The sequence below is a fragment of the Zootoca vivipara genome, chromosome Z2 (genome assembly GCF_965207765.1).
Source record: "Zootoca vivipara chromosome Z2, rZooViv2.hap1.1, whole genome shotgun sequence".
In the NCBI taxonomy this organism is placed as follows: domain Eukaryota; kingdom Metazoa; phylum Chordata; class Lepidosauria; order Squamata; family Lacertidae; genus Zootoca; species Zootoca vivipara.
Genome location: NC_142585.1, coordinates 39,843,986 through 39,870,946, shown reverse-complemented (window position 1 = coordinate 39,870,946; position 26,961 = coordinate 39,843,986). Strand labels below are relative to the sequence as shown.

The 26,961-nt window shown below is 40.2% G+C and overlaps 2 protein-coding genes across 16 annotated transcripts in view; one reads left to right on the top strand and one right to left on the bottom strand.

Annotated features, from left to right (window-relative positions):
• Window positions 1–26,961, bottom strand: part of RALGPS1 (Ral GEF with PH domain and SH3 binding motif 1) — a 206,914-nt gene that overhangs the window by 90,620 nt on the left and 89,333 nt on the right. The window lies entirely within an intron of this gene.
• Window positions 1–26,961, top strand: part of ANGPTL2 (angiopoietin like 2) — a 30,542-nt gene that overhangs the window by 1,655 nt on the left and 1,926 nt on the right. The window contains exons 2-5 of one of the 2 annotated variants that reach the window (XM_088664944.1): window positions 6,373–6,462; window positions 11,110–11,954; window positions 24,433–24,626; window positions 26,007–26,277. In XM_088664944.1, coding sequence (XP_088521070.1) covers window positions 11,156–11,954; window positions 24,433–24,626; window positions 26,007–26,277 — 1,264 coding nt within the window. In that variant the 5' untranslated portion in view covers window positions 6,373–6,462; window positions 11,110–11,155. The remainder of the gene's footprint in view (window positions 1–6,372; window positions 6,463–11,109; window positions 11,955–24,432; window positions 24,627–26,006; window positions 26,278–26,961) is intronic. The other variant, XM_035113383.2, reaches the window with a different exon arrangement.

The following is a 26,961-nucleotide window of genomic DNA, read 5'->3' as shown; positions in this document are numbered from 1 at the left end:
AGTTTCTGAAGGCATTCAGTACCATTTCAAAACAATGCTCTTGCAGAATTAATCAATAATCCCTGTCTTTGGGGGCATCTATGCCACTCCTCAGCAAGTGGGAAATGAGCTGGAGGGGCTCTCAACCAAATGAAGGGAGCTGCATTTACCTGCATAGTTTAAATTACACAGAAAAACAGGACTGCTTCTGCCACAGAGGGGTTCAAGAACAAAGTGTGTGTGTGTCTGTTTGGGGGTTAAGTATTTTGGATGGTTCTGATATTAAAAACACTTGCTGCCAGACCATGTTTCACATTTGAGGAGTACAATATGCTTGTTATGATAGTTAACATTAAAAAAAATCTATCTATCTGTTCCTTACAATATCCAACACAATAAAGTGGCCTCATATAATTTTTTTCTCTCCTGTCTTAAGAGGAGTGTTTCCACACACTCTCCACTCAGCAAGTTCCATCTAGAACTTTGTCTTGCAAAAATCTTATTTGGCTCTTGAGCCCTTCTGCTTTTATGCACACTGGATTGTGAAATGCATGGGTACCTGGGAGATTAACCCCTGTTGATTTTTTTTACAAGAACCCATGCTTCGTGGAATTAGGGTGACAACAAAGGCTGTGTCAGGATGAAAAGTACCTCACATAATTTTTCATTCCTTAAATATCTAATTTGACCTCTAGCACAACAAAACAGTACTCAGCACTTATTGACAGGGTACTTACATTCATCTGTGCTGGGAGTGTCTGCATGTAGTAGGATTCTGGGATGAGGTACTAAAGGAGGTCAACACCACAACTAGGCAAACAGTTGCTAAAAAATTTAGTCAGCTATTTTCACTGTTTGAGCCTGGGGGAGGATTGTATTTAAGAATTTTATTAGATTCATGTTACTTGCTGCCAGATTTGTGATAACAAAACTGTGGTGGAACAATACGACTCTATTCATATATCTCTGGTACAGTAAATTTTGGCAAATTGCCATTGTGGTTGGAGAAACTTACTAATGAAATCCAAGTCGCCAAGGGAGAGCAAACCAGGTGCCTTTTTTTTTTTTGCAAGAAAGCAGCAATGCTATTTTTCATACTAATAAGACTGCCAGAACAAGGAACTAGTCCAATATAGCAATGTGGAATATAATCACTCAAATGTCTAGGAAATTATAATATGTTAATACCATCTTAAGTCCCTCTCTTTGATGAATATGATATGAGTGATTATTTTCTATATTATTATTATTATTATTATTAGAAGAATTCAATTTAAACTTCAGCTATATATGAAGCAACAGTAAAGAAAAGAGCTCTTGTGATCATGTACAGAGTAACCTTTCCTCTCTACCAGCTATGTACACCTGCTAGCACATTTCTATCATTAAGAAGCAGAGCTCTGTGCCAAAGTGGATTATTTGAAGACTGGCCCCTGTAGCCCTTTGTTTAGAAGCAAAGCACTCAATAGTTTGAGTGCAAACTGCTTTGTAGATCACAGGCTCCAAATATTTTACATAAGCATCTACTACTGAGTCATTTATGGTTCCAAACTTTCACCAGGATAGTAAACATTCAGAAAGCTCCTTGAATTTGCACCATTCATATTGCTAGCTGATCAAAGACACAAACAAAATACTTCAGTGGTCTTCTGGTGGTGGCCCCTAACCCAAAGTCTAGGAACTCTCACTATAACAAAATGACAAGGCCTATGTTGTAGGAAATGGGAAAGAAGGAGAAAGTGAACTAGTCTGACAACTTACAGTATCTACTATAAACTAGTTAGAGTATCTATAATTAGAATACTTTTGTCACAATTACAAGTTCTACAACATTCAGATTATCAAACCAGTTTTTTCTACATTCTAGCTATGGCAGAATGTATTATAAAATAAGAAGCATCTTTATATAACTACAAATGTATTAGCACCTAGCAGTTGGGTGTCAGCATAATTTAACTGACCGCTGTCACTGTGTGATTTTTTTAAAGAAAATTTGCACAGAAAACACCAATTACAGCTTTGCATTCTACATTATTCCCAGAAAAAGGGAATAATACCCCAATGAAGTGCCTACTGCAATCTGGTATGTTCATAAATGGTCAGAGACTCAGGTTTATTTTTTCAGGGAAAAATACCACATGGCTAAACACTAGGTCTTTCATGAATTCTCATTCATTTGGGTATGAAGGTTTGCTGCTTATGAAAATTGGGCCAAAACATTTTGATACACTACTCAGCCTGTGAACTATTATGCAGAAAAAACCCTCCAAAAACTGGTACCCAGTTGCCCAACCAATTTATGACATACATATATTGAAAGGGGAAAGACCATGAACTTTCACATTCACTTGGGTATTAACTTAGGTTTCCATCTATCCTTAAATGTGATTGCGATCACATTCATTTAACCATGATCTGCTTTCGTTGAAGTTAGGAGTAAAGTGGGAATTGCTGGGCAGATTGATTACTAGTATCTTTGCTTTGAGCTTGTTATATCTGTGAAATATGTTTTCCTGACTTACTAAGGCTGATTCAATTTTGATAAGCTCTTTAAAACTTCATACAATTATCTTCTTACCTGAGTGTTAATTGTTCAGGCATTAAAACTATGCATTTTGAACTCTTGTTAGATATTTTCTGCATGTTTTCAACGTGCACCATGGGAAATGGAACCTCAAAGTGTCTGCATCTAAACCAGCAATTGACTCTGATTCAGTATAGCATGGGGCCTTCCAGAGACATTGCACGCCTCTCTTAGTAAAGCAATAATAGTAGCTATATGCTGAAATACCCCTCTAAGACATAAAAGCCTGCCTTGGTGCTGGGGTATAGATGAGTTGTTAGTCAAGGCAGAGTGTCAGCGAAATACAAAGTAGAGCAACAACCTCCAAAGAGCAGAAGTAAAACTGCTGAAATTTCAGTGGTATTTCAAGATAGAGTAGGTAAAGAGGAAAGATGGAGCAAGAAACTCAGCGATGATATAATCCATACATTCCAATAAGTGCCTATGACACACAAATATCTTCCACACAGAAACAAACTATGGCAGTCCTGCTTGCTAGGTCAACAATTGATGTTTCCGAAAACTAGAGTTAAATCGCAGAGAAACAGTGAGTTAAAGACAACAGATGTGCTAGCTTGGGAGACAGCAAGCAGGTAAATTAGCAGTGGCTGCCCGAGAGAAATGGTGCAGAATCAAGGCTAGCTTTGGTGGGCACCTGTGAATGCCCACACCCCAGCATAGAGCCTACTGATTAGAATCACCGGGACCTGCCCCATCTCTTTGTCACTGCAACCTGCTTCTGCACCTTCCTCTTGCTCTGGCTCAGAGCGATAATAATAATAATAATAATAATAATAATAATAATAATAATAATAATAATAATAATAATAATAATACTTCTTTATTATTTATACCCCGCCCATCTGGCTGGGTTTCCCCAGCCACTCTGGGCGGCTTCCCAAAAAATATTAAAATACAATGTTCTGTTAAACATTAAAAGGTTCCCTAAACAGGGCTGCCTTCAGATGTCTTCTAAAAGTCTGGTAGATGTTCTTTTCTTTGACATCTGGTGGGAGGGCGTTCCACAGGGCGGGTGCCACTACCGAGAAGGCCCTGTACCTGGTTCCCTGTAACTTGGTTTCTTGCAGCGTGGGACCCGCCAGAAGGCCCTCGGCGTTGGACCTAGGTGTCCAGGCTGAACGATGGGAGTGGAGATGCTCCTTCAGGTATACTGGACCGAGGCCGTATAGGGCTTTAAAGGTCAGCACCAACACTTTGAATTGTGCTCAGAAACGTACTGGGAGCCAATGTAGATCTTTCAAGACTGGTGTTATCTGGTCTCGGCGGCCACTCCCAGTCACCAGTCTAGCTGCCGCATTCTGAATTAATTGCAGTATTCCGGGTCACTTTCAAAGGTAGCCCCACATAGAGTGCATTGCAGTAATCCAAGCGAGAGATAACTAGAGCATGCACCACTCTGGCGAGACAGTCTACAGGCAGATAGGGTCTCATCCTGCGTACCAGATACAGCTGTGAGTCCAAAATGACTCCCAGGCTGCGTACCTGGTCCTTCAGGAGAACACTTACACCATTCAGGACCAGGGAGTCCTCCACACCTGCCTGCCTCCTGTCCCCAAAAACAGTACTTCTGTCTTGACAGGATTCAACCTCAATCTGTTAGCCGCCATCCATCCTCCAACTGCCTCCACACACTCACACAGGACCTTTACTGCCTTCACTGGTTCTGATTTGAAAGAGAGGTAGAGCTGGGTATCATCCACATACTGATGAACACCCAGCCCACACCCCCTGATAATCTCTACATGCGGCTGCATGTAGATGTTGAAAAGCATGGGGGAGTGGACCAGGGCTCTGAACACTCACCCCCCCCCCCACTTTCTGAACACGGCCCAGGAGGAAGGAGCGGAACAACTGTATAACAGTGCTCCCAGCTCCCAGCCCCTCTACATGGTCCAGAAGGATGTTATGGTTGATGGTGTCAAAAACTGCTGAGAGATCCAGCAGAACTAGGAAACAGCTCTCACCTTTGTCCCTAGCCTGCCGGAGATCATCGACTAGTGCAACCAAGGCAGTTTCAGTCCCATGATGAAACCTGAATCCCGACTGGAAGGGATCCAAATGGTCCGCATCCTCCAGGCATGCCTGGAGTTGTTCAGCCAATAAGAAGCAAGCAAACAGCAGTTATGAGCAGTAGCTGTCACTGCTTTCTTATTGGCTTTGTCTAGCAAGCAATCATGGGATGGCACTGATGAAGCAGATGAGAAGCACCAATGGGCAACAATAGTAGTGAGGGGGTGGACTTACTGAGAGAGGTGAACATATTGAAGGTTTCTTGCCCAATCCTCCTTTCCCTACCTACAAAACAAACGCCCCCCCCACCTCCCAAAAACCTAGCTGAGTGCACATTTAATGGACCAAAATGCTTAGTGGTTGTTGTTTTTTTAGCTTCTCTCCAAAGCGCAATGTAATTTCCCATAGAAACATTGCCTTGTGCCACCTGCATATTGTACAGCTCTTTGCCTTTCAGCATAGCAAAACAAACAAACAAACAAACAAACAAACAAACCATCTTTAAGATAAATAGATTTAATGTCTGGGCACAGAAAATACCTTTATGATACTTTATGGCTGTGGGGCTTTCCTTTTGTCCTTAGTAAGCAATTGTAATATAACAAGAAACATTGCTTCTAATCCCAATTAGCTTTGTTTGGCCTCTGAAATAGTATTGCCTAGCCAAATGTGATTGGCTATGTGACAGCATCGTTATTACAAGGATGCTGGGCAACTGAAATTAAAAAATGTGTTGAAACTGCATCTGGTCTGGTCTTCAAAAAGGTTCCCAACAGAGCTACCACCTGAAAGCCAAATACAGTGGTACCTCTACTTACGAATAACTCTACTTACAAATGTTTCTACTTATGAACGGAGCTCCGTCCGCCATCTTGGATGCGGTTTAGATAGGATTTTTTCGACTTACGAATTTCTAGATAGGGTTGCTTCGACTTACGAATTTTTTCTCCCAATGCATTCCTATGGGATTCGACTTACAAATTTTTTTGACTCATGAATGTGCGTTCGAAACGCATTAAATTCGTAAGTAGAGGTACCACTGTACAAAGGGATGGGAGTAAGTGCAGGCTGCTGTACATGTGGTGCACATTATCTATCTATAATATACATGCACACACAGATTTGTAAGCCAAGGTGGTACTTTCTCTCTGATCTCCCCATGAAAAAATATCTAAAACAAAAAGGGTATCCAAAAAATTGCTTAAAATGCAATATTATGGGTGGGGAGAGGTTCCTAGGAGGTACCTCTTGTTTCAGAAATAACATACTATTCCAACATCATATTATCTGAAGCATTTTAGTCTTAATTGTATAATCAACACATGAAATTACTGGGGATGAAGAATATTTTTGAGGGGTATGTCAGTGCAAGCTTTGTGACACTATTAAAGATTCTAGGACATTGTCCTCAAATCGTATAATACAGTGGTCCCTCGACTTACCAATTACTCAACATCTGTAGTTTTCGACTTGCTAACGGGACAAATGGCCGCACGCTTACGAAATTTTCTACATCCGAACGGAAACCATTGGCGGTTTTAAATGCGGTTTCCTCGACTTACGAATTTTAAATGTGTTTTTTTCGACTTACAAATTTTTCTGATTTTTTTTTTCCTATGGGAAACCGCTTTTTGACTTACTAACTTTTCGACCTACGAATGTGCATTCGGAATGGATTAAGTTCGTAAGTCGAGGGACCACTGTATAGCCCCTTGGGATGGCGAAATGTCTTGGGTCCAATCTATCTGAGCTCTTGCTAAATGTTATCTTATAATTCTTATCAGTGCTATTTTTTTTAGAAAAAAGTGCCAGAACTCACCATGAATGTTTCCTTCATTCTCTTATAATGGCAATGGCGCCCACCTGAGAGGTGCCGGAACTGAGGTCTGGTGAGTTCTGGCTGAAAAAAGCTCTGTTTTTTATTCTCTCTAGCATTTAGAAATAAAGTAGTCTCCTCTCCTGGTTAAGGAAATATGCTGGTGGACCCTTAACTTGCACTGAGCTACAAATATAATATAAATGAGGTCCTGGCATAGGAAGGAAAACTATCATAATGATAATTTGATAGAACTTGAAGAAATTTTATTTGCGACTTTAACAAAAGTAGCAAAACATGCTATAACTTAAAAGCTGAAAGTAAATGTAAAAAAGCCTTACAGTGCAACATGATAATTCCCACAGTGAGTCTTGATTTTCTCACTTGTAACTTGAAGTGCCAAGGAAAATATCTAGTTTTGTTTTTCCTTGTCATGAACAGGGGAGAAAAGTAATATATTTTCTTTGGAAGCTTGTTTCCCCTCTACTTATTAGATAAGAACATTTTCAGTTGTGCCCCTCGAGACACAATTAGTTGAACAAACACTTTAAGAGTAAACACAATAAGGTCCATTACTGCCTCACTCTTCTCACCCCTTTACCAGCCATTTGAATAGCCAAAACCAGATGGTTAGAAGAAATGCCAGCCCTACCTGTGTTAATGGAAGCTCAGCCACTGATTTCAGCATACTCAAAATTCCACACTAAAACACAGCAGCAAAAGAACTTCTCCAAACCAGTAAACCAAGTTCAAAGGCCTGGGTTTTTTCTTTTGGATTCAGAGCATGAAATGTGCTTTATAAAAAATGAGTGAAAGAAAGGTGAAAGGTAGAACTGTTAAAGAGAGCCAGTAGGGTTGAGTGGCTATGGAGCTGAAATCTGATCTGAGGGATGTGGCTAAAGTTCCACCCAGGGCCAGCCCTACGGCAAGTCTGGGTGGTGCCGGGCCGCCAGGGGGGCGCCGCACTGCTGCGCCCGCGGCAGCCGCGCGGTGGGCGCTGGGAAACAGGGCAGGGGGGCGCGCCGGAGGGATCTTCGCACCACAGCACCAGATATGCTTAAGATGGCCCTGGTTCCACCTCAGCTATAAACTCACTATGTGGCCTTGGACAAGTCACTTTCAGCTTCAGTTTCCCATCTTTAAATACAAATGGCAGCAACCATTCTTACTGTCAGGCTCTTGTCCCAAAGTACAGTGATAACAACTCTTACTTGTAAACAAAGAAGAAATCTTTATTCAGGCTAATAGCAGTACAGGCTCAAGGCCAGAAGTCAAGGTTCTGAAGTTCATGAGCAAGGCAAGAGGTTTACAATAGAACAAAAGCTATGAATATGTCCCAACAGTTGACATGCCCCTCCCACAAAGCTTTTAAAGATGAGGCAGGGTGAGCTTACTCAGAAGACTCGTTCGCCCTATAGTTCTACAACATGCACACAAGTGTGCTGTTTGGCTGGGTGCATCTGATCTCACGTTCAAAGGCACCACCTAGTTCTTGGCAACAAGATTGTGTCCTGCGCCTCTGTGCCTCTGCCTCTAGCTCGGCTGCTGCCTCCTTCTGTTCAGATCCTCCTTCTTGCTGGCCAAGGTCCTCCCTGATGAGAAACTCTTCAGGAGGAGCAGAGGAGAGAGCTGCCAGCTCTGCTTCTCCCTCTCTCACATCTAGAGTGGGGAGGGCATCTCTTCTTCATTCCTGGATGCCAGTCTTCCAGTCCCCCATTTGCTCCTTCTTCCTCCACCATATCATGTCAGAGCCAAGGGGCCCATGGCACTAATGTCAGCAAAGCTGGCACAGCAAAGGGACATAAACACTGCCATATAAAATGCTACATAAATTACCAGTGGTAGAAATACCAACAGCTGCTGCTATAGTGCATCTAAGTACAATCATTGCTAACATTATGAGTTATCTTCATGCAAATGATCTTTATCTGTGCACTTTTGTTGTTGGAGGAGGAGCTTTTGTGATAGCAAAACTAGAGCATTAAGGCCAAATTGCTAGCCTTCTCTTAAAATGGAGAAACACTGTAAAAATACAACATAAAGGAATTTCAACAGAAAAACTGAGATTCTGGTCATGTTGAATAAGGGTTTGCAAGGAGTAAGAGGGGAAAGAGAGAACTGAAAGCTATACATTGAAACAAGACCTCACTCCCACCTCCGAGCCTGCTTTTTAACAACTACTATGCTGAAGACATTTTCAAGAATAGTTCAACTGTGTAAAGTATGAGGTCTGGAAGCCTGCCAGGGTCACCAAGTGTGACCCACTGTGCAAATGCAAGTTAAAACTGTCTGAGGGAGTTTTAATTTATGCTTCAAATTTCTTCAAGAATTTGACTGACATTGCTTTAAAGACTACACAGAGTTTATAACAGTTCCTTCTTCCTTTCACAAAAGAATATTGCCGTACAGTACTATCATGCATTATGTTAACAGTAGAAATCCTTTCTTGATGTCGTCACAGTCTGAGCTCAAGTATTTACTAAAGTGCTGTCTCATTTGTATTGGCTTTTGATTTGGGAATTAGTTAGGCATTACAAAATCTTCACATCTATGAAGTAGATATGTTGAGTATTCTGATTTAATGTATTTCCTTTTTAAAAACTGCTGTTACTTTGCTGAAGGCTTTCCGAAAGGTCTGAATAGAAATTTAATTGTATAATCAAGTTGAGAGGTTTTCTTGGGAACCCAGAAACATTTTGGGGTGCTACTTCTAGATATTCCAGCCAAAGAACTCTGCAATACACATCAAGAGAAAATAGAACCAATGCTCACTATAATTCCCCCCAAATCATTTTTATTAAATGCTCACTATTTTAGAGACTTTCCTCAGGACTGAACTCTGCAGAACATTAGAACTGAACCTAGCTCGGGAGCTACACCATGGTTACACAGCTCATGGTTTGCTTTGAGCAAGACAAAGCATGGGGCCAGGTTTACAGGTAACATTAAACAAACTTGTGGTGTAGCTTGTTGTAGAAGGGCAGCAGGAGGTCTATGGAAGGAACAAAGCAACCACCATTTTATCTCTGGGCACCAGCATGCTTGCTCATTTGCTGTAAGCCATAGAAATGAAAATGAAGCAATGAGTAAAACTGAGCATTCAGTAACTGAAGGCACCAGGCACTACATCTGTCACAATATGTTCTGCTTCTTGAGGCAGAGCACCGGATTGTACTCCTCCACCCAACCTAATTAAGATTTATAGCAAAGAAGGCTGGTCAAGTTATTTTGGCTCTTGAGGCAGAAAAACCCCACAGATGCCTCTCCCTGGCAATAAAAACACAGCACTAAGTAATAGAATAAATATTTGTTGCCATTTAATAATGTCCAAAATCAATCATGTGAGGTGGCTGCGTCACTCAGTCTAATGACTATCTTTCCTGCAGAAGAGCAGAATATGGACACATCTTCAAAATGCCTCCTGTTATATCAAATCATTTATCAAATCAGACTGAGGGCTCTCCCTGAAGAAGCCCAAGCACTGGAGCAAAGGGTACTTCAAACTCATTCTTCCAATTTTTCCTGGCCCTCCTGGGTTTACTCAGTCTTTGATAGGACAAGAGGGCATTGTATGAAGCTAATCTATCCTAATTTATTAGTAAAAAAAAAAAAAATCAACCAGGGAGTTCTCACCCACCACTTCCTCCACTCATCTCTGCCTGCTATTCCCACCAACATTAAACAGAGTTGTGCATGGCGCTCTTTCTATCTCTGCTTCTAACTTTCGTAAACGGCCATTCACTCTGCATGGGTAGGCAAACTAAGGCCCGGGGGTCGGATCTGGCCCAACCGCCTTCTAAACCCAGCCCGCGGATGGTCCGGGAATCAGCATGTTTTTACATGAGTAAAATGCATCTCTGGCTTATTTGTGGGGCATAGGAATACATTATTATTTTTTTAAAAAAATCTGACCCCCCCACAAGGTCTGAGGGACAGTGGACCGGCCCTCTGCTGAAAAGCTTTGCTAACCCCTGCAAGCTACATATGAGAGAGAGTGAGAGAGCAAGGAAGGGAGAGATGGAGAGATGTAAGCAATCATCAGAACAAAGCCCAGGGTGTTACTATTTACTTCAAATGAATCTGCAATCTACTAACATGCTGTCTGTATATACATATTTATTTATTTTCCCCATCACAAGGGAGACACCTAGTCACTACAGACAATGAGGCTTATGACAACCTTGTCCATTCTCTTTTTAGAAGGCCAATAGAGCAACTTTTGGGGGTGGTTTTTTTCTTGCTTTTAAGATTGCCAGGACAGTAACACACGACTTGTATTACTGGCCATTGGCTATTTTCAGGCAGTTGTGATGATATGTGAAAAAGCCAAATCTCTGCTGACTTTCCAGATAGTGTCATTAGACGCAAAACATCTTCTCAAGGCAACACATCTAGAAATCAAGATTAGCAAAGGCCAACAAAAATACAGCTAGGAATGGTGAGCCATCTCAATTTTGCCTCTGTTTATCAACTTTGGGAGAATGATGAAGAGCAACTTGGAAAATTGCTTCACCCAAAGACCACCTTCTGGTTAAATTTGCCTAACTGCTAACTTGATTTTGAACAACAGTTTTATACTTTTAAATAAAGAGGTATTTCTAAGGATCAGTTACCATTTTTAAAACACATTTACTGCCTAGTAGAACAGTACTGCTTTTTTGTTTGCTGTGATTTATTATTGGGTATTTAATATTGTGTATGTACTTCATATTTAAAACAGATCACAAAGCGCTTTTCATACACGCCAATTCAAAAATAAAGGGACCATGAAGGCAGCAGTTTGCTTATTGCTAATGGCTATTGTGGGAGTGTGTGCCAGCAAGACCCAAGATTTCGAAGGCAGCGATGCGGGAGAGGAGCAAGAATTCATTTACACAAACAGGTATAAGCGCGCCAGCGACACACAAGACAAGTGCACTTATACCTTCATTGTACCTCAGCAGAAAGTGACGGGTGCCATTTGCGTTAATTCAAAGGAACCCGAAGTACTTGAAAACAGGGTAAATAAGCAAGAACTAGAGCTACTGAACAATGAGCTGTTAAAGCAAAAGAGGCAAATCGAAACCCTCCAGCAGCTGGTGGAGGTAGATGGAGGAATTGTTAATGAGGTGAAGCTTTTACGAAAAGAGAGCCGCAACATGAACTCGCGGGTCACCCAGTTGTACATGCAGCTGCTGCATGAGATCATACGGAAACGGGACAATGCTTTAGAACTTTCCCAACTGGAAAATAAGATACTGAATCAGACTGCTGACATGTTGCAGCTTGCAAATAAATACAAAGACCTGGAGCACAAGTACCAACATTTGGTATCCATTGCTAATAACCAGTCTATAATAATTGCACAGCTAGAAGAGTACTGCCAAAGAACACCCTCCATTAAACCAATCCCACAACCTCCACAGCCACCAAATCGAGTCTACCAGCCTCCCACTTACAATCGTATCATTAACCAAATCTCCACCAATGAGATCCAGAGTGACCAGAATTTAAAGATTCTACCACCGACTCTCCCAACCATGTCTTCAGTTACCAGTATCCCAACTTCCACTGACAAACCATCAGGTAAGTGGAGTACTCAATATACCTAAATATCACTAATGCCTAAACAGCTTTATAAAACAAAGTCTCATTATTGTGGATAAGTTGTAATGATGACACCTCAGAGCTTAAAAGAGTGAGATAAACACCCAGCTGCAATAACAAGATGGGGACCTATGAGAATTATCAGGCAGGGCAGGGTTGAGCTCTTTGAAAAACCCCCATAGTGCAACAGTGCAAGACAACTAAGCTCTGGAGCTAGTGTAGTTTTTTGCTCACTAACTTCAGATCAGACTGATTTCTTAAAGGCATGGAGCATTCTGGACTGCCTTTAATCCTCCCTCCAGAATACCAGAAGCTGTGAAGAGCGAGTCAGGCCAATTTCACCCAACTCCATCTTGTTCCCTGTCACATCCAACTGACATCCTCAACATTTCAGTAGCCCCATTTTGCTGCATAGGCATGGGATCACTGAGGTCAGTATCAAAGGCATGAAGTGAGAAATTGTTGGTGTTATGAAACCACTTTATACATTTTGCATTCTTGCTTTAAAATAACAGGATTTGACATGTCAATACTTTGTGATAAAGGTGGGATTAGCTTATTTTCTAAAGATGCTTTGCATGTTGCCTGACCTACACTATACGATGCAGAAAATTTTGATCATTCATTCATTCATTTTAGCCTTTATAAACCATTAACTCATAGAAAATATAATGGTGGTGTACAATAAAATCTTTACACAAAATAATATGATACAGAACAAATGACCAACATGGAATCAAATTAATTATTTAAAAACACTTGACAAAAGAAAAACACTTTTATGCAAGGGATGAAACATTAAAATTGTAGGCACCTGTCTTTGCCCAGTTCACATGTTATGGTAAACAATAATAATTCACCAATAATATGCCTTTCGGAGGTGTTTCCTTCCCACCAAGGTTCAGGGGTAAAAAGGTAAAGGTAAAGGGACCCCTGACCATCAGGTCCAGTCGTGTCCGACTCTGGGGTTGCGGCGCTCATCTCGCTCTATAGGCCGAGGGAGCCGGCGTTTGTCCTCAGACAGCTTCTGGGTCATGTTGCCTGCATGACAAACCTGCTTCTGGCGAACCAGAGCAGCGCACGGAAACGCCGTTTACCTTCCCGCCGGAGCGGTCCCTATTTATCTACTTGCACTTTGATGTGCTTTCGAACTGCTAGGTTGGCAGGAGCTGGGACCGAACAACAGGAGCTCACCCCGTTGCAGGGATTCGAACCGCCAACCTTCTGATCAGCAAGCCCTAGACTCTGTGGTTTAACCCACAGCGCCACCTGGGTCAAGGTTCAGGGGTAACAAACCATTATCCACAGCTTAGTGGTTATGTCCAAACCAGGGATTGTAGCTTTCTTTGATAATGTGTAGTTCTTGCCAGGCTGGAGAGATGCAGGGTGTGTATGGGTAGCCACCTCTAACTTTTGTGTGGGTTCAACGTAACCCACTTGATGGCTCTGATCCTACTCACAACTGGTACGTAGGAAATGCAGTCCTTGGGCTCAAAAATTGTCCCCATCCCGGCTATAACGATTCTGAGTACAAGGTTGCATCTCCTTGTCATTATGGGTCTGTTGAGGGTCTTATGCTCCAAAATATTTGTATGCAATGGTAAGTTAATTATTTATCCAAGTTAATGCAAAAGGATCCAATCAAAATCACTGGAACAAGCTACTCATGATTTGAAAATTAAGTCCCATTTATTTAAATTCAACTAGATTAGCATGGATCCAATCCAGTGTTGTATGAGTTTACCTTTTTTATCTTGTATGAGTATATGTTTATATAGACTGGAGGTGGGAAGCCTGTGGCTCTCCAGATGTTGCTGGACTACAACTCTCACCAATCCCAGATGTTGGCCATGCTGACTGAGAGTGGTGACAGTTGGGAGTTTAACAATATCTGGAGGGCCTCATGTTCCCCACCCCTTGTACATACACATACACACACACACACACACAGCCAAATAAAACAGTCTGACAGGTGGGAGGATATAGCAAAGGCAGGAAAAAATAATCAACTCATTTGTGAAATATTGGGTTATGGTGATTTGGAGAGTTTATTAAGCCTCGTAAACATTCCAGGGTCCTTTAATGTACAGCATAAAATAACCAAATAAAAAGGTTTATTAAAAAGGAGTCATAACTTTTATTTTTTTAATGCATTGACCATTTCAGAGATTACTTAAAAATTGAGTAAAACAACCAAAAAGACTATTCATGGCTCATTTGGCCCATAGAAACCAGGCTGCAAGCAGGCATGTTTAAATACACATGATTGTGTTTTCTGCTAGCATTGTTTTTACTAAGGGAATGGTTAGTGGTAAAAGGTGACCTCACTCCAAATAGCAATGTTATTATTGTTATTATCAGTTTTTCCATTATGAACTCCTTGATTTCAATTGGATTATAACTTGGCCAGAAACCTTTGCTCCAGGCTAAAACATGACATCAAATACAGCAACCTGGCAGCAATTAAAGAATCAAAATAAAAAAAGGTAAAACAATGTTTCTAATACCAGTAGCAAGCAGAAAAATTCCCTGTTACTGATACTTGAGCCCGTTGTTAAAAGTCATGCTACAAGCAGGAAAAAGGCAAGAAAAATAAATGCATTTAAGCATTACATTGTTCAGCCACAGGTTTCTGGATGACTGCACCTTTGGGTATTGTGTTACTCAGAAGAGGAGCACAAAATTTCATCACAGAATCATTTGCCATATACTGTACACAGTACTGAAAGCATTATTAAACAAGAGAGAATAGTTTGGCTTTATCATGGCCCATAAGAGGAACCTAAGTGGAAGCATGAGGGGGAGAATAAAGTTAGGCAGCAAGATCTCATAAACAAATGTTTAAAAAGACACGCAAAGCTATGGCCACATCAAATAAATGATATAGGCATAGATAGCTTTTTGAAATTACAGTACATTAGAGGCATAAGCATTTACTTGTACAAATCTCTGCTGAGAAGTGATGTGGTCCCATTAGTTCATGTTACTTCCTCCATCCAGCTGCAGCAGTAGTTCTGCTTGGCGTGTGGGATTTTAGATATTTGGACTAGATAGGAACATTCTGTTGTCCAGTCTATGCATATAGACTTGAAAGTACCAAATGTCTCAGAGTGCTTAATGAGGATTACTTCTTAGAATGTGTGTAAAGACTGTCGTCTTAGGGACTATTCACATGAATGTTACACATGAGAACAAAAGAAAAGAATCAAGCTGTGCTGAATTCCAGTTTCATCAGGCTGTCATTGGTATGACATCTGATAGGTTTTTAGCAGATGAGAGCATATTCATATTGAAGGCCAATCAAGACTGAATGCAGAAGCATGCAGAAACAAAGCCAACACTACAACTTGCCCTAAACTTTTCCCCATTCCCATCACAGCATATTATCAGTTTCTTACATAACATTAAACTATGATTTAGTGATATCACAAGTGTCTGTAGACTTGCATTCTTCCCCATTAATCTGTTCTCTTCTAGTAGAGTCAAAAAGAGATCACAACCGGTTGCTTCCATTTCCAACTAAGCATAGTTGCATGTTATGACTATGCCCAAACAAACAATAATTTGTGTTAACTATGGTTTTGTGTGAGGGTTACTAACCTTTGACCCTCTAGTTGTTATCAGACTACACATCTGATCATCCCTGGTCATTGGCAATGCTGACTGAAGCTGATGGGAGATGGAGTCTAATAACATCTGGAGGGCCAAATGTTGGCCACCCTGGTTGGAGAACAAGCCAATGCCAAAACACAACTAATTATGCTAGCTTGTTTCCCTAAACCATAGTAAATATTGGCACAGTTTCTAATTTGGATGAAGTACATAACTATTGGAAGTTGAAAATGGAAGCAAAAGCTTCCAATCTCATGGCCATGTCAGAGGAAAAGAGGTGGGTGTGTAAGCCCTATCTTGTTCAGACTCATTCTGTAGCGCTAAACTATAGTTTAGCATACTGTTCAAATTCAGTAACTTAGTAGTTGCTTTAAAAAAGGGCTTCTGACAGAGTTTAGTATGATGTGTATTTTCAGATCATAAACTTGGTCTTAGGAAACAGAAATGAGAAATTCAGATAAAAGTTTCCAGAACATAGTCTGATGAGGTCTGAATCTGACAAGTGTCCGGATGGGAAACCACCTGGGAACATCTGTATTTATCCCATCACTGAAGGCAAGATATAAAATCTTACTTGTAAACACATTTTGATAATACTGAAATATCCTTCCAAATTTAGTGAAGCAAATCCATACATAATCATTACTATGAAAAAGTACACAGCACTACATGTTCAACATTTAATTCTAAAGCTGGACCAAATGTGGTTTGTTTGTGTGTGTGTGTGTGTGTGTGTGTGTGTGTGAGAGAGAGAGAGAGAGAGAGAGAGAGAGAGAGAGAGAGAGAGAGAGAAATATGGCATCATATTTTAAAGATATATACAGAAAGATATTTTGTCAACTTATGACATATGTGGTAAATCATAAATTCAACAGAAGCACTTACAATTCGGGTAAAATTTGATTGATCGTGTCACAGTGAGTTTAAACTTCTTTACAAATCCCAGGAGAAAATAAAACGTGACGGATACAATTTTTCAAGCGCCAGAAAAGAGTGTTCCACAACAAAAACTGGAAAGAAGCTGCACATAAGCCTCAGACAATAGTGCTGGAGAAAAACATTCTCACGAACGTCACTAAGAATAAAGGAGTAGCTTTCGTAGTGCCATACTTTATTAGACTTGATTTTTGGACTGCATAAATTATTTTCTGTGGATAGGATTAAAGTACTGTAATATGTTTTTGTCAAACTACTTGCCAAACAGTCTCATTCTACAACAAAACATTTGAATAGAGCTACAAACAAAGCTGTTACTATATTTAAAAAGGGACCTTAAACTATGTCTAATATGTGCAACTGTGAGGGTGGAATTCAATACACTAATACAATTGTTCCATCAACACAAGCATTTCTGCTTGCTAGATGGCTTGCTAGATCTCTTCCTATGTGCTGTTCTGGGGGTTCTCTCAACTCTCCAGAGCATATTTGGGGGAAGCGAGGGAGGAAAGTCCCCTTGTGCTATCTTATGCAAGCAATACTGGGTTAAGTTGACTCCAATCTTGAGTATGCTCCAATTCTACAGGAACACAGAGAAGTCGCAGAATTCAGTTTCCTGAGATAAACAACTTCCAGTTCCTTTTAAAAAGCAAGCATGTAGTTATTTGCCAGTTCAAGTATGCTTGAAAGTGGGTAGCCTTTTGAAATCAGGCTGAATAAGATTTCCAAGACAGAAGTGGCTGAATAAGATTTCCAAGTCAAGGGCTTCAATACCTTGCAAGATTCCTTGTTCTGCTAGTGCCTTGACTGGCAAAACTGAAAACAGCCATGTAGTAAATAAAGAATTACAAGGTAATGTTAATTACCTTTATAAATACTTCATTTGCATGATTTATTAATGCTGCAAAGTACTGGTTTTCATGGCAAAGAATAGAAATACAGTAGATGTTTTTTAGAGCACCATACTCCAGACAAATTTACTCTAGGTCCTGGAAGAATGCAGCCAATAACTAAAACTACAGCATTCTGAACTACTGATGGTGAATTCACATGGCCCTTCTGCAATCATTTAATGTCAAGATCTAAATAGATTCCATTATTGTGGCCAGGTGTATAACACACTGCATATTTCTTAGCCATGGCATAAATAATACCTAAATTTAAATACTATTTATATAAAAATACATTTCTGTGTTTCTATGGTTGGTAGGAGCTTTCTCCCACTTTTTCTTCTCCATGATCCCAAAAGGTAGCAGTTGAACAGAAACCGTTTCTTATTCAGAAATAGGAGGAATTCGCAGCACCAAACACTAGATCTGTACCTTCAATCCAATGCCACACTTTCATTGGCAGAAAGCATTTTCTGCATATGGAAAGGCCATTTTGAGCTAGTAAAGAATGTTGTGTGAGAAAAACAAGCCTAGAGCCAAATAAATTGTTGCATTTGCACAAGCTCCTCTGGAAAACTTTGTATGAGCTCCTTACAATACATTTTGATGACCTGCTAGCATGCATATGCTTCAGCCTGTGTTTTCTGCTCACCATGTTTCTCATCCTTTGATGCAATCCATAGAATATAATAGTTGCACTGCAAGAGGATGTCTGCTACTGCTTGCACAAGATTTCAAAAATATAGCATTAATAAATTTTTTCCTCCCAATTGTTTGCATCCCTGACAGAAACACATCATTAACCACAATATACCACTTTTAATTCTGAGTCCTATTATATAAAAATGAGACTACAGTTTTTTATAGTTTTTTTGTTTATTGCCCAAGTAATCCTGAGTGAAATATATTTTCTAAAATGTGTGAAATACGTTTTCTAGAATAGTGAAATAAAGTGTGATTTTTGTTGCAAACTTTTTTAAAGACTTTAGTCCAAGGCAAGCTTCAAAATTCTTAACAAAACAAAGATTCTAAATGTTAAGAAAATTGCCTGACCCCCCCCCCCAAATGTTAGGATAGTGTCCTTGGCTTAGGTTTGGAAACAGTTGGATGCAACCCACCTACCCAGGAAATTTCTAACTGTGTTATGCCTGCAGGAGCTGGAGTTGCACCCCTGCAGAGAGATAAACAATTACCTTATCACCACAGATCTTTCTACTGTTCATACTGCCAGGGGACCAAGAATAATTTGCTCTTCCAACTTACTAACACCTCCTTAGGGACACCTACTTCCCACTCTAAAGAACTTGGATCTGAACGCAGTACCTACAAAACTGTATTTTCCTTTATTCAGTCATGGAAAACGTCCTTGGCTCCAAGGGAGATGCTGGAAACGTATCATAAACTGCAGAGCTCCTAAAGTCCTTCTATAGTATCATTTACCTAACAATTTTGCAAAGCTCTATCTGATTAATTTATCTTCCCCACCATTTTTAAATAAGTTATTTTTTTAAACATCAGCAATGGGAAAGGGGGATAGGAAGAATGAACTGTGATCATAGCATTTCTAAAAAGGAAAATATCTATTGCAAAATGTGCCTGGAAAAAAATTCAAGTGCAACTATGATGTCCACTGCCTGCTTTAATAGATAGTCTGGAAATTTCATCCAATGAATACAAATAATCATTTTTTAAAAAAAAGATGCTGAGCATTGCAGGATGAAACTCAGCAGAAATATATTCTCCTGTAAAAATAAGCTTAAACCCTGCTCTCTCTGGCAGTTCTCTATAGGCATTAGGCACAACTTCCCAGTGCACATACAGTGCATTAAATTGCTGCAAAACAGATGCACTGGTTTTTTTTATTTAAAAAATGCTGTGTGACAAGAAGCACAGCTGGAACAAACTCCTTAACTCAAAATAAAATATGGAGGAAAGGGAAAAAAGAGGTGATATGCCTATAACAGCCAAGGGTTCCAGTATGTTATATAGTATACTGCTTTACATTACTATTTTTAAACTGTGGTGTGCAACCCTCTTGTGTTGAATTTATTTCCCATCTTAGTTTCGTAGCTGAAATTCAAAATATTTTATTTTCATTTACATCTTAGAAATAAAACTAGTGTGGCCCTTTCTTTTATTCAATGCAGACACTATCAAAGGGATGCTACCAATACACTCTGCCTTCTACAAGTTTTGAAGAGCACCACTAGAAAATGACAGTATTCTCCAAGACATGACAGTATTCTGGCAAACTCAGCCAGAATGTGATATTTGTAGCACCCTCTGTAGCACTTCCATCCATTATTTCCATTCATCAAGTAACTTTGCAAGAAAAACTACAGTAACAAGGCCCACTGTTTTTCCTGTACAGCATTACATATTGAGCAATATTGTTCATAGAATATTGCATTAATGTAGCTGTAGACCAGGGGTGTACAGTGGTACCTCTGGTTAAGAACTTAATTTGTTACGGAGCTCCGTTCTTAACCTGAAACTGTTCTTAACCTGAAGCACCACTTTAGCTAATGAGGCCTCGCTGCCGCCATGCCACTGGAGCACAATTTCTATTCTCATCCTGAAGCAAAGTTCTTAACGCGAGGTACTATTTCTGGGTTAGCGGAGTTTGTAACCTGAAGCATTTGTAACCTGAAGCATTTGTAACCTGAAGCATTTGTAACCCGAGGTACCACTGTACAACTCAAAAGAGTTCTGGTGGGGGCCACTATTATATTTTTCATTAAGAAGGCCATGTCACTACATTAATCATAAAAAAGCATTTCTGTTACATATGACAAAATAAACTATTCATGCCTGATGAACCTTTCATTGAAGGCTATCATAGCATTCTGATAAGAAGCGTCCTAAAAAGTACTTTATGCTAAGAACTTCCCCTAAAATGCATTGCCACAAGCGAGTGTTGTGGGGCACACCCTCAGTTTGCATAGAACAATATGCAGGGCATCTACTTGATGTTCAACTGCAATTTAATAAGTTTTCCTCAAGAAAGGATGACTCTACCTAGAGTGTAATGTTTAATTCTATTTGTCCTCTGATGGCTTTCTTTCCCATGTTCTGAGAAAAAAATATGCTATTTGGGTACGGTGTTGCTTTTTGTGACTATTGGCGCCTGTTGTCTTTTTGTTTTAAATTTGATTTAATAAACAAGTAGAGCCATTGTGGGGTAGGGATTCCAAGGCAGTGCAACTGCTAAACATCAAGGTAGAGGGGTAGAATTTTTTTTTTGTTTCCTCACACTGACTCCAATGGGAGAGGAATGGTACTGCCAAAGGGCTGACATGCTTTGGGGCCAATTTTGTGGCCATGTCAGAAGAACAAAAGGCTTCAGACCCTGCAAATCCATGATTGCCTACACTCAGCATGCCCCATGAATGCCACACACACACACACACACACACACACACACACACACACACGGCACAGCAGCATTTATACTACTTTGTGAAACCTCAAGCATCCTTTGACTGGCAGCAGGAGTGCAATCTATGTCTTGCTTCGCCATTGAAAGCCTGGTAAAATACTGATTCTAATTTCAACAACAAACAAGGGTGAGGGGATCTGTATTTTTCCTGTTCATTTGGACTTTCAGAACACAACATCCATAGGATTTGGGGGTGATAATGGTAGAGATAAATACTTGCTAAAGCCTCAAATTATAAAAATGTAGTAACCCAAAGCTGGTTCAAGTGGCTTTTTAAAAAGAACAAGCAAGGAATCACATGGAAGAGGTAATAAGCTTGTTATCTCCTGTTATGGAGGGTAGGACTCAAACCAATGGCTTCAAGTTACAAGAAAGAAGATTACAACTAAACATCAGGAAAAACTTTCTGACTGTAAAAGCAGTTTGACAGTGGAACAGTCTCCCACAGGAAGTTTAGGTCTCTCCTTCCTTTTAAGCAGAGGCTGGATGGCCATCTATCATGGATGCTTTAGCTGACATTCCTACATAGCAGGGGATTCAACTAGATGACCACTGGGGTACCTTCCAACTCTACAATTATATGATTCTATAAATTTCCACTGGAATGTGGATATAAGCATACATTTTATTAACCACCTATAGAAACAGACATCTATTTTTTGCTGCCAAGAAATGTATCATTGTAATATCTCTGATAAAAGCCTACATAGATCATTCTCTGCATACTGTTGCACATATTTTAACATTTATCCCAAATATGGAGATATGTTTTTTTAAAAAAATAAAATGACTTCTTCATTATTCTGTCCTACAGCTGAGAAGAAAAATACCCCTAGGTGCCTTGAGATACCAGATTCACAGTATTACTTTACCTTTATATTAGTAACACTATAATGTGCCTATGGTAAAGGACCCCCTGGACAGTTAAGTCCAGTCAAAGGCGACTATGGGGTGCAGCATTCATCTCACTTTTCAGGGTGAGGGAATCGGCATTTGTCCAGATAGCTTTCTGGGTCATGACTAAACTGCTACTGGCGCATAGAGGACCATGACAAGTGCCAGAGCGCGCGGAAACACTGCTTACCTTCCTCCCACAGTGGTACCTATTTATCTACTTGTGCTGGTATGCTTTTGAACTGCTAGGTTGGCAGAAGCTGGAACAGAGCAACGGAAGCTCACCCCATCTTGCAGATGCCGACCTTCTGATTGGCAAGCCCAAGAGGCTCAGTGGTTTAGACCAGTGGTCCTCAACCTTGGGCCTCCAGATGTTTTGAGACTACAATTCCCATCATCCCTGACCACTGGTCCTACTAGCTAGGGATCATGGGAGTTGTAGGCCAAAAACATCTGGAGGCCCAAGGTTGAGGACCACTGGTTTAGACCACAGCACCACCCGCATCCCTTAGTGGATACTGCACTCCTGCCACCAAATTGTGGATCATCCTCCTGCCACCAAATTGGCCAATGGCGGCAGGAATTAGTGGGTTTTCCCCTGGATGTGGGACCAATTGTGGCCCTTGGCACCACACCTAGGGCAAATTTAAATTCCTGACCTGCTGGGCCTTTTGGACTATCTCTCACTGTGGGGCCTTGATAGGCAATAGACTACAGCATAGCTTGCATTGCAGCTAAGGTTTGCCATTGTCATATCACAGGTGTGGGTTCTGACTTGCCTTGTGCTGTGGGATTAGTCTGAAAACAGCTTGGGTGCCTGTATCTGCATATAAAACCTGTTGAGATTCTCAGGATGCTAAAAAAAAGTCATCAGATCCTGAGCAAAATGCCCAAGGTTAAATCTAGTTTCTCTTCTGAAAATACAAATGTCTATGACTCTCTTGCAACATAGCTGACACCATTATCAATTCCCATGCCAATGTTATTTCTGGCAAGCAGTTCAGCTGTAAAATCCTTTCACAGCATAGGAAGCCAAAGACAACTTTAACAGTCTCTGTGGAGGTTTCAAGAGCGGGTGTGTGTGTGTGTGTGTGTGTGTGTGTGTGTGGAAGACATATGCACTGTTTATCTGTTGGTTGGTGCTATTGCATCTTAATGCCTCAATTACTGCCCTAAGAAAATGAAACAGTAAGCAATTCATAACAATAGGAAGTTTTTATGCTACTCCTTTTAAATAAATATATATTAACTAGATGTAAAAACAAAATGAAAACTATTTTAATAAAATTCCAACTGCCATCTGTTTGGTCTGGTAGACAAGTACCGGTAGTTTATTGCACAGATGTCCCAAAGTAGGAAGCTTGCAACATGCAAAATGGCCTTAAATAGAATAAAAGCTTCCCAGATGAGCACTCAAGAGACATGTTGCATTACAGTGCATTTTGTACCTTTCCTGGCCCTCTTGAAAACAGGAGCTGGAGTTTGAACACAAAAAATAAAATTGTGTCCAAACAATTACAGTACTGCTAATTTCATTCAAGTATCTCAAAGTTCAGAAGATATATTGTGTTGCAAACGAGCAAACACACAAACAGGATGTCAAACAGGCAAACTAGATTAACAACAACAACAACCTCACTTGGGATGGCCAATAAATAGCAGAGCATCTCATTTATCTTCATACTTCTAAACTGGGTTGTCTGTGTTTAGGCATCTTGGTAACCTAAATGGGTTGGGATGGTGAGGGTAGGGAGGTTGAGAAAATATCTCCACAGATAATAGAACCCAAACATTTGCAGAAAAATATTGAAGTTTGAAAAATACCTCCTGCATCCCTATCCAAACTTCAAAAACTGACCCGTCAGGATTGTCGGTGTGCACTTCCCTAATTCTGCCAGGGAATACCTCTCAGCAGGAGAAGTCTCATACAGATTAAAGCTCTATGCACACAGAGGATGTGAAACGATGTTGCTTCAGTCAATTCATAAGAGGACAATCTGTTGAATCCCTTAAAATTTATCCTTCTGGTGGTGAAGATGCTTGCCCATTCCTACATCTCATATTGATACACCTGCTTTCAGTAATAAGAACTTCCCCATCCTCCCATGCAGAATGGATTGTGCTGTTTCACATTTTATAATCAGTCAATTGCTGACTACAGCATTTTAATGAAAAAAATGCTTTAGAGGACCACAGCAACCAAGGCTAATTAAATATATCCAAAGATGACAGATCAAAAGACTAGCATGATTTTACTCAATACCACCATTTGTCATGCATTCTATTCTGTGGTTGCACAGACAGGCATACTTAATAGTCTGAAAATAACATTATAAACTGTCAACATATAAACAAATAAAGGACTCTGAGCAACAGAATGTCATATTGCTCCAATCTGACCCACTAAAGGATACTGCATCTTCTCCTATACCTATGTAATTTAAACTAAATTTCAATGGAACTTTAATTATTTTATGAAGTACAGTTTTCTAGAACAATTGTTTTTCAGTCCAGATTGCCTAGAAATGTGGATGCTCAGTCTGACAAACTAATTACCTCTGTGTATGACTGTGTATGAAACAGCACAAAGAAAAAAAAATTCAATTCTAATCTGGAAGTGAAAATAAATTGAAGTGGAAATATGTGCAACAGTGTTTGTTATGGACTTGTTTCTTTTTTCAACAAGGTCCTTGGAGGGACTGCCTGCAAGCTTTAGAAGATGGTCATGACACCAGTTCCATATATCTTGTGAAACCTGAAAATACAAACCGATTGATGCAGGTCTGGTGTGATCAACGACAAGATCCTGGTGGCTGGACAGTCATTCAGAGACGTTTAGATGGATCTGTCAACTTTTTCAGGAACTGGGAGACTTACAAGGTTAGGACAAACAACTGTGAGTTTTTATTCTAAGAAACATTATTTGAATTCATGTTTCAGTCTTTCCAACAATAATTTACCTGAAGTACCGTAGTTAGGGCACTTGATTACATCCATGACAGAAGAAGGAGTACCTGAACTACTTAAAACATCGCTGTCAAAGGCAGCAAAACACGGACCATTTCTCCCTGGGCCTCTTAATCATATAGTTTGAGCTGGACTTCAACAATATTCTCCTAGGAATTTGGTATCTGGAGTGTTATCAATAAATAATAAGGCTGGGACAACCATCAGAAAGAAAGATTTGGGTTGTTTTTTTTAAGGATTAGAATGTACAAGGAAACAAGAAAGCACACAGTTTGAAGTACTGGCAGTATTTAAGTCAAAAGAGGAGGTCTGCAGATAGGGACTGCAGATGGGTTGATTAAAGTCAAAGTGAATAATGGAGTTGAAATGAAGGTGAAGGAGTCTGGTAGCATAACCTAAAGGCATGCAATCAAGACCATGAAAGATCTGTAGTAGTAAGCTGCTTACTACTTTTTGCATGTGCACTAAGTACTTATGGAAAGGCTAATTTATATGGAAAAGGAAAAAAATAAGAAGTTCCAATCTTACAATTCTATTTCGGTTGGACCACAGGGAGCAGCAAAAAGGTCCTTTGTGCCTGATAATAGCATTCCAGAAAAAGTGCAAGGGCAAGCCATCCATTGCAGAACTTGGTTTGAGGCCCAAGACCCTTGAGGCCTCAAACACATAGTTTAATATAAGGATAAGCTCAGAGGCACAATTCACACCTTATTCTAATGGCTGGTTCCATGAGGCTTTTTCTGATGTCACTCCAGTAGATAATAATCAATGACAGTGTGTGAGTGAGCATCAACTTGGAGCCCTATCTTTGGTGCAAATGACATGGTTCCTTGCCTCCCAAATTTTATCCCCCTTTCTTGGCAAGACAATGTTTGGGAGGAAAAGAACAACAGTATTGGTCCTACACATTGGGTTCCAAGATATACACACCACCAGGCAACCTGGGAATAAGCCATCGGAAATAAGACTCCCATGATATAAAGATGAAGTGTGAAGTGTGCTTAGATTTTCATGGACCAAAAGGGGGAGGAACCTTCCTTGAGTATTTTTTAAACTGACATAGAAAGAAGAAGCAGGGCATGTGTTCAAAGAGGTCGTCACCCATCCACAGGAATCCAGCGAGCCACTTAAGTTTTGAAAATGGCCCACAGTTCAGAGCCAGATGGCGATTTTCAGATTGTCAGCCCAGAAACATCACAATCTCACTGCGGCTAAGTACACTGTATGAGTGTTACAAAAGATCGATGCCAAGTACTAATTCATATTTTCTTTTTTATTTTCTTTCTTCTACAGCAAGGATTTGGTAATATTGATGGAGAGTACTGGTTGGGCTTAGAAAATATTTATTGGCTGACAAATCAAGGCAACTACAAATTGTTAATAACCATGGAAGACTGGTCAGGCCGGAAAGTGTTTGCTGAATATGCCAGTTTCCGACTTGAGCCAGAAAGTGAATACTACAAGTTGCGACTGGGCCGATACAATGGCAATGCTGGAGACTCTTTTACATGGCACAATGGGAAGCAATTCACTACACTGGACAGAGACCATGATGTATACACAGGTACAAAAAGTTAAAAGGAGCTACAAACTCTATGTGAAGGCACATAAAAATTTATATGAAAACATTTTATTTTTATATATTAAATAAATTGGAAAAAAATACATTATTCTGGATGTCAGGAACACACCAAATGTACAACTACAGATATATGTTCTTAACCAAATCCTTGTCTGGAGTTCCCAGGCATTCTGTAAGCAGTCCATCTGACATGCTTCTATATTTCTAGAAGTAGCAAAATAGGCAGGAAAGTGGGTGAGACAAAACAGCCAAAAGGAACTGAGGGTAGAGCAGGCATGGCAGGAGAAGTAACAGCCTGGAGACCTATCCAGATATTATACTGCCTAAGATGCTCAAGCCAGAGATGGGCAGACTTCAGGCTTGCAGGATCTATTTTGTTTTTATTGGAAACCCTGGGGCCCACCAAGCAAACCCTAGTGAGAAAAGACATACACTTAGAATAAAAGAACTGTGAGCCCAGGAATTTGTTCTGCGTCATTGAAACTGGATGGCACTCACTGTCCTTCCACATAAGAATCCCAAAGCTTGGTTGTCCCAAGCTTTCTTCATTTCAGCAGTATAACTGGGATGGGGGAGTCATTTCACTTCTCTATTGTTAAACAACTGGGAGTAAGAAAGCTTTGTCAATTACCCAGAGATCTACCAGCAGATCAAGATCTACCTTCT